The sequence below is a fragment of the Stenella coeruleoalba genome (genome assembly GCF_951394435.1).
Source record: "Stenella coeruleoalba genome assembly, chromosome: 6".
In the NCBI taxonomy this organism is placed as follows: Eukaryota; Metazoa; Chordata; class Mammalia; order Artiodactyla; family Delphinidae; genus Stenella; species Stenella coeruleoalba.
This window is the reverse complement of record NC_137151.1, coordinates 93,836,367-93,848,066: the sequence shown is the minus strand read 5'-3', so window position 1 is coordinate 93,848,066 and position 11,700 is coordinate 93,836,367. Positions and strand designations below refer to the sequence as shown.

The window sequence follows — 11,700 nt, the reverse complement described above, 5'->3', positions numbered from 1 at the left end:
TTTTCATTTTGTTCAGTTAAAGTATTTTCTAATATACCTATACTTTTTTGAGCAGAGGGTATTTACAAGTGTGCTGTCCAATTTCCAAATACTTGTAGATTTTTCAGATGTTATTTTTAGTCTAATTTCTTCATGGTCTAAGAATATACTTCGTGTTGTTTCAATCCTCTTAAATATAGTTTTATGGCCCAGAATATAGTCTGTTGTGGTAAATGTTCCATGTTCATTTGAAAAGAATGCTCTACTGAGCCTGTGCTCTAGAGCCCGCGAGCCACAACAACTGAAGCCCACGCACCTACAGCCCGTGCTCCGCAACAAGAGAAGCCACCGCAATAAGAAGCCCGTGTACTGCAACGAAGAGTAGCCCCGGCTCTCTGCAACTAGAGAAAGCCCACGCACAGCAATGAAGACCCAATGCAGCCAAAAATAAATAAATTTATTTAAAAAAATCTGGGGACTTCCTTGGTGGTCCAGCCTTCCAATGCAGGGGATGCAGTTTCGATCCCTGGTCAGGGAACTAAAGATCCCACGTGCCACGGGGCAACTAAGTCCGTGCACTGCAACTACTGAGCCTGTGCGCTCTAGAGCCCATGCACCACAACTAGAGAGCCCGTGTGCCACAAATACTGAGCCCACACGCTCTGGAGTCTGAACGCCACACTAGAGAGAAGCCCACACACCGCAAGGAAAGATTCCGCATGCTGCAATGAAGATCTCACGTGCTGCAACTAAGACCTGACGCAGCCAAATAAATAAATATTGTTAAAAATATTTTATAAATTAAAAATAAAAAACTGGGGACTTCTTTGGTGGTCCAGTTGTTAAGACTCCGTGCTTCCATGGCAGGGGGCACGGGTTCAATCCCTGATCGGGAAACTAAGATCCCACATGCCGCAAGGTGCAGTCAAAAAAAAAAAACAATCTGTTAGAGTACACCTATGTTCATAGCAGTATTATTCACAACAGCTAAAATGTGGAAGCAACCCAAGTGTCCATCAATGAATGAATGGATAAGCAAAGTGTGGTATGTACATAAAATGGAATATTATTCAGCCTTAAAAAGAAAGGAAATTCTGACCCACGCAACACAGACGAACCTTGAGGACATTATGTGAAATGAAATAAGCCAGTCACAAAAAGACAGATTCTGAATGATTCTACTTATGAGGTACTTAGAGTAGTCAAAAATCACAGAGACAGAAAGTAGAATGATGGTTGCCAGAGGCTGAGGGGAAGGCAGAATGAGGGTTTATTAATTAATGGGCATAGACTTTCAGTTTTAAAAGATGAGAAGAGTTATGGAGACGGATGGTGGTGATGGTAGCATAACATTATTAATATATTTAATGTCACTGACTGTTCACTTAAAAACAAGATGGCAAATTTTATCACAATTTTAAAACTTAAAGAAAAAAAAAACTATTAGAACATACCCATTTGTTCAAATACACGCTGGCTGTCTGCTATTTGCAGAATGGACTGCTGCCAGTGCTCAACCCCCCAAGTATTCCAAACCAAATCTGATATGGCTGGAGACACATTTTTTTTTTTAAAGAATGACAAAGCAGACTGGAACATGTTCTCTTACTTTATTAAATCTTACTAGAACCAAGTAAGGAACAAACACACAGATGAGTAGGCTACAGTGAAGAAATCTTCTTTTTATAAGAGAGTTAAGAAGACATTAAAAGATAATTCCAGGTATTATCTTCAGTGATGCTTCTTATCTTTTTTCTGGGACTCCAGGTAATATTCAGCCCCTACAGCTACCACAAATGCAGCAAATCCCCATTTGAATCCTTTTAATAATGCACCAACAAAGGAAACATTATTTGCAAAGCCACCCGTGTATCTCCAAGCTTCATTGCTAGAGGAAAAAAAAGGGGAAAATTATATTCACATATGACACACATTCATTGAGTAAAATATATTTGATTTCATCTTTCTAACAGACTTAAATGCAACCTTATATAAGATAATCTAAGTGGATCACAATAGGAATCTTTCTTTGGCATAAGATAATTAGATCTATATGCCCACATTTCGTACATGAAATACAAGAAAAAACACTTGATGATTTCATATTTCACAGTCATAATACTCAGGATTTTACAGAATTCTCAAATGCAAGGCTCACCTTGGCCTATCCATCACAGGTCAGTTGTGTAGCTTTGCTCATACTAGTCATTACAGCTTCATGGAAAGAGGAAGTTAAGAGATCTGGGTATTAATCTTTGCTCTGCCATACTAGATACACAACTTAGGCTCGGCAAGTTACTTAACCTGTTGAGGCCTGTTTCTTCTACTCAATAACGATTACTATTTACCTTATAGCGTTATTATAAAGATTAAACAGAGTAATGTATGATGTATTTTGGCACAAAGAGTACATAACACTCGATAATACTATTACTATTCAAGAGGATCATTGATTTTCCCTGTCATAGAAGCCAGAACTTTAGTAGACTAATTTCATGCTCTGGCAATCATTCTTTTGAGTATCCTGAACAGAGAAGGAAACAAATCAGAGCGCTCTAGTGAAAAAAAGTCTTCTCTCGCAGGTAAGGATAAATGAGTGGAAAAAAATCATGTTTTAAAGAACAAAACCCACTTAACTCTAAAAATCTGACTTACAAAAGCTAATCAAATCTAATTTAAGACACCAAAACCAGACAAAGACATTAGAAGAAAACTACAGATTAATATTCCTCATCAACATAGATGCAAATATTCGTAACAAAATTTTAGAAAATTGAATGCAGCAATATTTAAAAGGATAATATATCACGATGAAGTAGGGTTTACCTCAAAAGAATGCAAGATTGGTATAACACCTGAAAATGAATAAAATTAACTCACCATATTAACAGAATAAAAACAGAGGTGAGCGCCTTAATAGATGTAGAAAAAGCATTTAACAAAATTCAACACCTATTAGTAACAATAATAATAGTAACTCATAGTAACCCAGGAATAGAAGAGAAATTCCTCAACTTGATGAAAGGCATCTCTGAACATCCTACAACTAACATTACACTTAATGATGAAAGGTTGAATGCTTTCCCCAATTAGGAATAAAGCTAGGATGTTCAAATACACCACTTTTATTCAACATTATACTAGTAATGTTAGCCCATGCAATAATGCAAGAAAAAGAAATTAAAAGGTTATAGATCAAAAAAAAGTAACGTCTTCGTAGACGAAATGATCTTCTATGAAGTAAATTCTAAGGAATCTGTAAGAAACGTCTGCTAGAACTAAAAAGTGAATTTAACAAGGTAACAAGATACAAATTCAATATATAAAAAGCAATTATATTTTTATATATTAGCAATGAACAACTGGAAACTGAAGTTTAAAAATACTGTTTACAATAGCATAAAAAATACGGAATAAGTCAGGATAAATTGAACAAAATATGTACAAGACTGTAAGAACACTGCTGAGAAAATTAAAGAGGATCTAAACTGTTCATGGACTGGAAGACAATATTGATAAGACAGCAGTTATTCTCAATTGAGCTATAGATTCAAGGTGATCCCAATTAAATTCCAAGCAGGCTTTTTATAGAAACTGAAAAGCTCATTCTAAAATTTATATATAAATACAAGAACTTGGAATAGCTAAAACAATTTTTTTTTAAAGTTGGACATCTTATTTTATACTACCTGATTTGAAGACAGTGTGGTATTGACATAAAATAGATATATAGATCAGGGTAACAGAAAAGAATCCAGAAGTAGACTGTACAGATATTGTCAACTGACTTTTGACAATGGTGTCAAGGTCAATTAATGGGGAAAGACAGTCTTTTAATATATGGTGCTAGATCAACTGGAGGTCCATATGCAAAAACATTAACCTTCATCCTTACCTCATATGACATAAAAATTAACTCAAATAGATCATATGCCTCAATGTAAGAAAGAACACTATAAAAGCTTCCAGAAGATTAGGAGAAAATCTTAGAATGCAAAAAGCACAAACCATAAAAGAAAAAAATGCTAAATTGGGACTTCAGCACAATTTAAAACTCTTTTAAAGACATCATTAAGAAAATGAAAAGAGGGACTTCCCTGGTGGAACAGTGGTTGAGAATCTGCCTGCCAATGCAGGGGACACGGGTTCGATCCCTGGTCCAGGAAGATCCCACATGCTGCAGAGCAACTAAGCCTGTGTGCCACAACTACTGAGCCTGTGCTCTAGAGCCTGCAAGCCACAACTATTGAGGCTGCATGCCACAACTACTGAAGCCTGCGCGCCTAGAGTCTGTGCTGTGCAACAAGAGAAGCCACCGAAATGAGAAGCCTGCGCACCACAATGAAGAGTGGCCCCCGCTCACTGCAATTAGAGAAAGCCTGCGTGCATCAACGAAGACCCAACGCAGCCAAAAATAAATAAACAAACAAACAAATAAATAAATTTATTTTAAAAAAAGAAAATGAAAAGATAAGCCACACTCTGGGAAAAACATCTGCAAAACTTTTATCTGATAAAGGACTTATATTTAAAATATATAGACAACTCTTATAATTCAATAAAAGACAAACACTCTGATAAATAGAATGGGCAAAAGATCTGAATAAACATTAAACCAAAGAAAATATACAAATGACAAATAAGCATATGAAAAGATTCTTGTCATCTTCATTCTTCATGGAAATGCAAATTAAAACCCAAAGAAATATTTCTATCACATTCACTAGAATGGCTAAAATTAAAAGGCTGATAATACTAAGTATTGATGAGGACATTGAGCAACTGAAATTCTCATGTATTGTTGGTGGGAATGCAAAATGGTACAACCACTTTGTAAAACAGTTTGGCAGTTTTTTATTTAAAAAAATACACTTTTCAAAAGATTCAGAAATCCCACTGTTAGGTATTTACCCAAGAGAAATGAAAGCATATGTTCACACAGACTTGTACTTGAATGTTTAAAGCAACTTTACTCATAATAGCCAAAAACTGGAAACAAGCCAGATGGTCATCAACTGGTGAACAGTAAACAAAATGAGGTATATGCATACAATGGAGTAGTACTCAGCAATAAAAAAGGATGGGACTATGGATATAAGTTAACAATGCACATAAGTCTCAAAAGCACTATGATAAGTGAAAGTGGCCAGAACAAAAACTACAGACTGTATGATTGCAATTGAAAAAGCAGATCAAGGGTTGCCAGGAACCAGGGGTAGGATAGCACTGAGTGCAAAGGATCATCAGGGAACTTTTTGGTATTCTAGAAATATTCTGCACCATGATTGTGGTGGTAGTCACATAACTGCACAGGTAACTGCACACATCTGTCAAAACTCATGGACTGATACACTTAAAGTGGGGTGAATTTTACTGTATATAAGTGGTATTTTAATAAAGCTGATTTTAAAACTTAAATGTAAAAGGCCATTTTTAATGATTTTTTTAAAAAGAGAATACATTGAAAAGGAACATAGATACTGCTTCTCTAGGATAAGTCCTATTTAAATTATTTAATTATTCTTACCGGGCCCATGGATCCCTTAGCCCTCGTGCAGCCAGCTTCTCCTGGACAGTTTCTAACGGTGTCCCTTCTATATTCCATTGTTTATAATCTGGAAGTTCCATTTTACTATGACCATGTTCATGTCCATGTCCATGGGCCATGTCTACAGGAAAAGATTAATTTAAGGGAGAAATATATATATTGTAGATATCAAATACCCAAGTTTACTATTTATGTTTTAAGGTAAAATTTTAATGTTTTAAAAAGAAAAGCAATATAAATACTTGAAAATTTGAAGCTAAGAAATTTTATAAAACAGTGTCTCTTTACATAACTAGTATATGTTCACAGTTTGGAAATATACATATGCAAAATATAAAAAAGAAAAATAATCGGTAATCCCATCACTAAGAGATAACCATTTACTATTTGGTTTCTTTCTTCATTATAATAAGAGCAAATATTTACCATGCCCTATGTGCCAGGTGCACTATGATAAAGTGCTTTAACTGTCTTGACTCCACATTATTCCTAAAACAACTCTTTGAACTTAAATTACTATTATTATCCCCATTTTATAGATGAAGACAATGAGGCTCCAAGAAAATAAGTAACTTTCTGAAGGCAACAAAAATAGTTAATGGTACAATTGGGTTTTGAACACTGCAGTTTCATTTCAGAGCCCTTGCTCCTAACTTTTAAGCAATAACTGTTTCCTTCTTTTCAGTCTTTCGTAATGCATGAATATCTATAACAAAAATGTTGTACATAGTTTTGTTACGTGCTTTCTTCAGATGATTCTTTAAAATGCGGTATTACTGTGGTTAATACATATGGATCACATGAACTTTTTCTGTAAAGAGTCACATAGTAAAATATTTTAGGCTTTGTTGGCCAAGAGGTGAAATCAAGGTTATTATGTAGGTACTTTATATAACAGGAGAAAAAACAAATTTCCATAAATATTTATTGATAAAATTCAAAATATAACAACTAAGTATAATTTTTTATAATACAAGTCTTCTGATGAAAAAATGCAATTCCTTTTTGGGGGGATAACATTTTGCTTAACTGGAGCTCAAAGTTTAGTGTTCCTTAGTATCAAATTGATTGCAAATGTTCATCTGTAAAAACCCTTCTTAACTCACTGGCTACATAAAAACAGGCAACGGGCTGAATTTGGCCAGCAGGCTGTAGTTTGCTAACTCTTTTTTTTTTTTTAATAAATAAATTTATTTATTTATTTTTGGCTGCATTGGGTCTTCATTGTTGTGCACGGGCTTTCTCTAGTTGCGGCGAGCGAGGGCTACTCTTTCTTGCAGTGTGTGGGCTTTTCATTGCAGTGGCTTCTCTTTTTGCAGAGCACAGGCTCCAGGTGCATGGGCTTCAGTAGCTGTGGCTCGCGGGCTCCAGAGCGCAGGCTCAGTAGTTGTGGCTCACAGGCTTAACTGCTCCGTGGCATGTGCGATCTTCCTAGACCAGGGCTCAAACCCATGTTCCCTGCATTAGCAGGTGGATTCTTAACCACTGTGCCACCAGGGAAGTCCCTAGTTTGCTAACTCTTGATGTAGATCAACACACTTTTTTTTTTAATTTTTATTGAAATGTAGTTGATCTACAATGTTGTGTTAGTTTCATGTGTACAGCAAACTGATACAGATATACATATATTAAGTGTAAGTATTCTCTTTTTTTTAACATACTCTTCCATTAACAGAGTCCTTAGGACCCCTTTTTAATCGATAAATTTGCTTTAATAAAATATGCCCCCAATGGGTATATAAAGATTTCAGTATTCTAGTGTTATTTTTATAGATAATACAAAAGTAAACTTGAGCTCAGTCCCGTTATATTGTTACAAATTTCAAATTAACAGGGTATGAATTAATAATGCTATACTGTAATTTGTATAAGGTTAGCAGTAGCAATTCTATAATCACCGCTTTCCAGAAATAAAACCAAACCAAATAATTATTACCACTTTGTCTGCATTTATAACTATAAACAAGTCCAATAATAAGGCAGGATTCTTACACTGAATTTTAGAAGACAGAGGTAATTATTAGATAGTGTATACTAAAGACACATTATGTGAAGTGCTCATTTCATTAAACAATAGTTCCCAGAATATGGGGGACAAAACTGTACATAGTAATTCCGACAAATTAGCCAACATTTAATATTTTTATTTATAGACATGTTAAGATATCAAAAAACATTATGTTGATGATTTTCACATTTAAAAGAGAATAAAAATGAACACCTACCAAACACAAGTTAAAACTACAACATTCACAACTTTGAATGAAACATTTAATCCATTATTTCATTATTATTTGGTGGATTCACTAATATAAAGGAAACAAATTGTGGTTTCAGATTTCAGTCTGACTTTTGAGATTCAATACATTATCACAAAAGAAAGACTTCTAGAAGCATTTAATTATAATGATAAAGTGTTGGCTTCTTCTATGTTTTCCAAAAAATATTTTTAAAATAATGTTTCATTCCAAAAATCTTTAGATTACAAGAAAACCCTTTTTTTGGCAAATGTCAATTCTAGAACATTAAACGTACTTGAGTATCAATGTACTTGGAAGAGAATACAAAACAAAGGTCAAACGTTTTTGATTAAATAGCTTGATTTTGAAAATGAAAATTGAAATATTACCATGGTATGAAGGCTATCTCAAAGTTACAATACTACTATGCTCAAAATATTAAGTAATTTGGAAGATATAGCTTTGAAAAAAAAAAAAACATGAAAGTATACCTATACTCATTTCTCCTAAACAAATTTCCTTTAATAAATTCAATGTATTTTCTCTTCTATCTAATTAAAATATTTCAGTAAGAGTCTCTTCATAGGCATTTACTAAATATTTTAATGACTTTTCAAGAAGAACAAAAAGTTGAACAACACTATTTTTAGGGAAGCTTCATTTTCTCCTAAAAATTATTTCTACTTCAGAATAGCCATAAATCAAACAATGATATCCTGATCACTTGAAGGAAGAGTTTGGAATCCTACTGAAGTGCAGACTTTGGTGCTGTACAGATCCGGCATCAAACCCTGAATGCACCATTAATAGCTGTAAAATCCTGTGCAAATCATTTAAATCTTGCTCAACTTCAGTTTCTTCATCTAACATGAGGTTAAAACCTACCTTGCAAGATTGTGAAAATTGGGGAAAACACATTGTGATGATGTGCCTTCCACTTTCACACCCAGGTGGTGAGAATGTGATTTAACAAAACCACTATAAAAAACTGTTTGGTATGACCTAGAAAAGTTAAACATTTGAATATCTTACGGCCTAGCAATTCCAGTCATAGGTACTGCATATATACTCTAGATCTGCACTGTCCAATATGGTAGCCACTAGCTCCCTAAATGTGGCCTATGCAACTGGGGAACTAAAAATTTTTATTTAATTTTAATTAATTTAAATTTCAAAACGGATTTTCAAACCAGTTATTGGAAAATTTTAAAGTGTGTTTGGTACAAACTGGGCATGCAAAGCTGCTTTATCAACTGTAAATTTTATGAAATATAAATGCAGATCAAGTGTTTGCATTTATGGAAACAGCATATTCTGTAAAACACATCACTTTTGAAGACAGCGTGAAGAAAATGTAAAATATTTCGTTAATAACTTTTAATACTGATTACACCTTAAAATTATAATATTTTGAATATATACACTCGGTTAGATAAAATACATTATTAAAATTAATTTTATGTTTCTTTTTACCTTTTTAATATGGCTACTAGACATTTTTAAATAACATGCGGTTTGTATTATATTTGCACTAGACAGTGCTGCTCTAGAGAAACTCTTGCATCTGTATAACAGATATATTTTATAATCAACAGGCAAATATATAGGGACTTCCCTGGTGGCACAGTGGTTAAGAATCTGCCTGCCAGTGCAGGGGACATGGGTTTGAGCCCTGGTCCGGGAAGATCCCACATGCCGCGGAGCAACTAAGCCCGTGCACCACAACTAATGAGCCTGTGCTTTAGAGTCTGCAAGCCACAATTACTGAAGCCTGTGTGCTGCAACTACGCACCTACAGCCCGCGCTCCACAATAAGAGAAGCCACCACGATGAGAAGCCCACACACCGCAACAAACGGTGGCCCCGGCTCGCCACAACTGGAGAAAGCTCGCGTGCAGCAATGAGGACACAACGCAGCCAAAAAAAATAAAAAATAAATAAAAAAAAAAGAATGCAAGAGAATCAGGTGGAAAAACTGTTAAAATAAAAATTCCACAAAACTGCCAAACACACGATGAAAAAAAAAATCTTTCTAGCCATATTATTTATGCTAGCCCCAAACTGTAAACAACTCAAATGTCCAACTATGGAATGGATTAATTATGGAATATTACACAACGAAAAACAACATGCAAAAGTATGAATGAATTTCACAAATATAAGATTGAGCAAGGGGTGAGTCAGAAAAAAATACACACTTTGAATCCCATTGATATAAATGGAAAAACCTAACAATTCATTTTCTAGGAAAAAAAATTTAAGTGAAACAAGTAAATGATTATTACAAGTTAGGATGCTGGTTACCTCTTGCTGGAGGAGATGGAATCACAGAAACTCATTCAGGGAGCTTCTAAGGCAGTGTTTTTCAACGTATTGTAATTACTGTACCCCAAAGGTGCTTTCTTAAGACTTTTTTTTCCCCTAATCATGTTCTCACCCTACCCCTCCACATGAAAATTTAATACCACAGTTTATGTACTATGGCTCTTTGGAGGGCCACAAACTATTGTATTATCTAAGGGTTTTTTTGCCCTCTCACCCCCACCCAACAAGAACGATTTTTTACCTCCTTAAAAGGCAATCACCTCTGCTGAGAATGCATATTTAAGTTTTTGGCAATGCTTTATTTCCTAACCTGAGGGGTGGTGATCAAGTGTTTGCTTAATTATAATTCTTAAAAATGTACTTATGTTTTATACAGCCTTCTGTTATGTATACATCACAATAAAAACTAAAATTAGATAAAGTGACTTAAATCGTGCCAAGGACTCAACAAGAGGTGATTATTTCCCTTTCAGAGCTTTTCAAACAAGAACAGCAAGGAAATAAGTTCAACAAGGAAAAAGCATGTAATCATGAATTTTTTTTCAGCTCCTTCTATCTACCTATGTTTGGAGTGAACCTACAAGTTTGTTGGCTATCAACCTCCACTAACGGGAGCTGGCTCTAGTACAGGAACAGTGTTGGCATACTTTCCCTAAGAAGGAAATAAAAGGGTAATGCCGCTTACACTATATGTAATTTCACAGTTTACCGAAGACTTTGAAGTATATATTCCAATTTCTCCTCATTTAAAAAACTGTACCATAAGAACATTAGAAAATAAAAGACAAATTAACTGTTTTCCCCTTTAGTGTCCCTTCCAGTCCCTGTATCCGTGTATATTCAATTTAATAGTAATCATACTAAAAATTGATGTGATTTTGTACCCTTTTAACATTGTGTCATAAACTTTCATACCAGAAAAATCTTATTTAAAACTGTACTATAAATGCTCGTGACACAGGCATTACAAGTATTCCTATTTTACAAATTTTCGATTTGAGTGCGGTTGTGCCTTCATTCGACTAAAGATAAACCAAAAAACAGGGGGCGGGGGGTGTTGCGGGTGACACAGGAGGAAAAAAAGCATCTGGACTTAACAACCACAGTGATCCTCACAGCATCCTTCTACAACCTCCCCTCACTACCCCAGGACTTCATAGTTCTCTCCTGCTAGTTCTTCGATCTCCTTCCCTCTTGAGCTACTCATTCTCATCACCCTTCTCTATTTAGTCTCTCCTTTCCGACAATCCCCGGAGTAGAGTCTCATTCTCATTCCCATCAAGAGATCTACCACCAGCTCCCCTATTTACCTGACAGCAATCTGACCTCTCAGGACACTCAAGATTCAACCCACCAGCCGGAGGCAACCGGAAACGGAAGTTGTCACCTCGAGTATCTTACGGCAGGAAAGCAGAGGAGAAATTTAACATTCTTGTCCTGGGTCACAGATTCCTGGACCAGGTGGAGGTGACATGAAGGAGGCTGAAAGTGGGCTTTTCCCCCGCACATCTGTGCATCCGGAGTCTGACCGAAGTAAGAGAAACTGTGAAGGACAGAAGGCGGGGAAGAAGCAACGTGGTCCTTCCTCGAGACCGGAATCTTTAGACT

At 35.4% G+C, this 11,700-nt stretch overlaps 1 protein-coding gene across 2 annotated transcripts; it reads right to left on the bottom strand.

The window, feature by feature from the left end:
• Positions 1-1,605: 1,605 nt before the first annotated feature.
• On the bottom strand, positions 1,606-11,689 carry NDUFB3 (NADH:ubiquinone oxidoreductase subunit B3). 2 transcript variants are annotated; one of them, XM_079925339.1, is made up of 3 exons: positions 10,072-10,413; positions 5,507-5,648; positions 1,606-1,867 (listed from the first exon to the last, which is right to left on the bottom strand). In XM_079925339.1, exons 2-3 carry the CDS (start codon positions 5,644-5,646, stop codon positions 1,711-1,713), a joined length of 297 nt encoding a protein of 98 aa, XP_079781465.1. In that variant the 5' UTR covers positions 5,647-5,648; positions 10,072-10,413; the 3' UTR covers positions 1,606-1,710. The 2 variants fall into 2 exon arrangements, with proteins under 2 accessions (XP_079781465.1, XP_079781464.1); XM_079925338.1 differs by lacking the exon at positions 10,072-10,413 and adding an exon at positions 11,403-11,689 and having other exon boundaries at positions 1,607-1,867.
• Positions 11,690-11,700: the final 11 nt, after the last annotated feature.

Coding starts and splice junctions, on each gene's coding strand:
- NDUFB3 (XM_079925338.1), bottom strand. CDS start 5,646: ATGGCCCATGGACATGGACATGAACATGGTCATAGTAAAATGGAACTT. Junction 1,868..5,506: donor CTAAGGGATCCATGGGCCCG/GTAAGAATAATT, acceptor TTTTTCCTCTAG/CAATGAAGCTTGGAGATACA.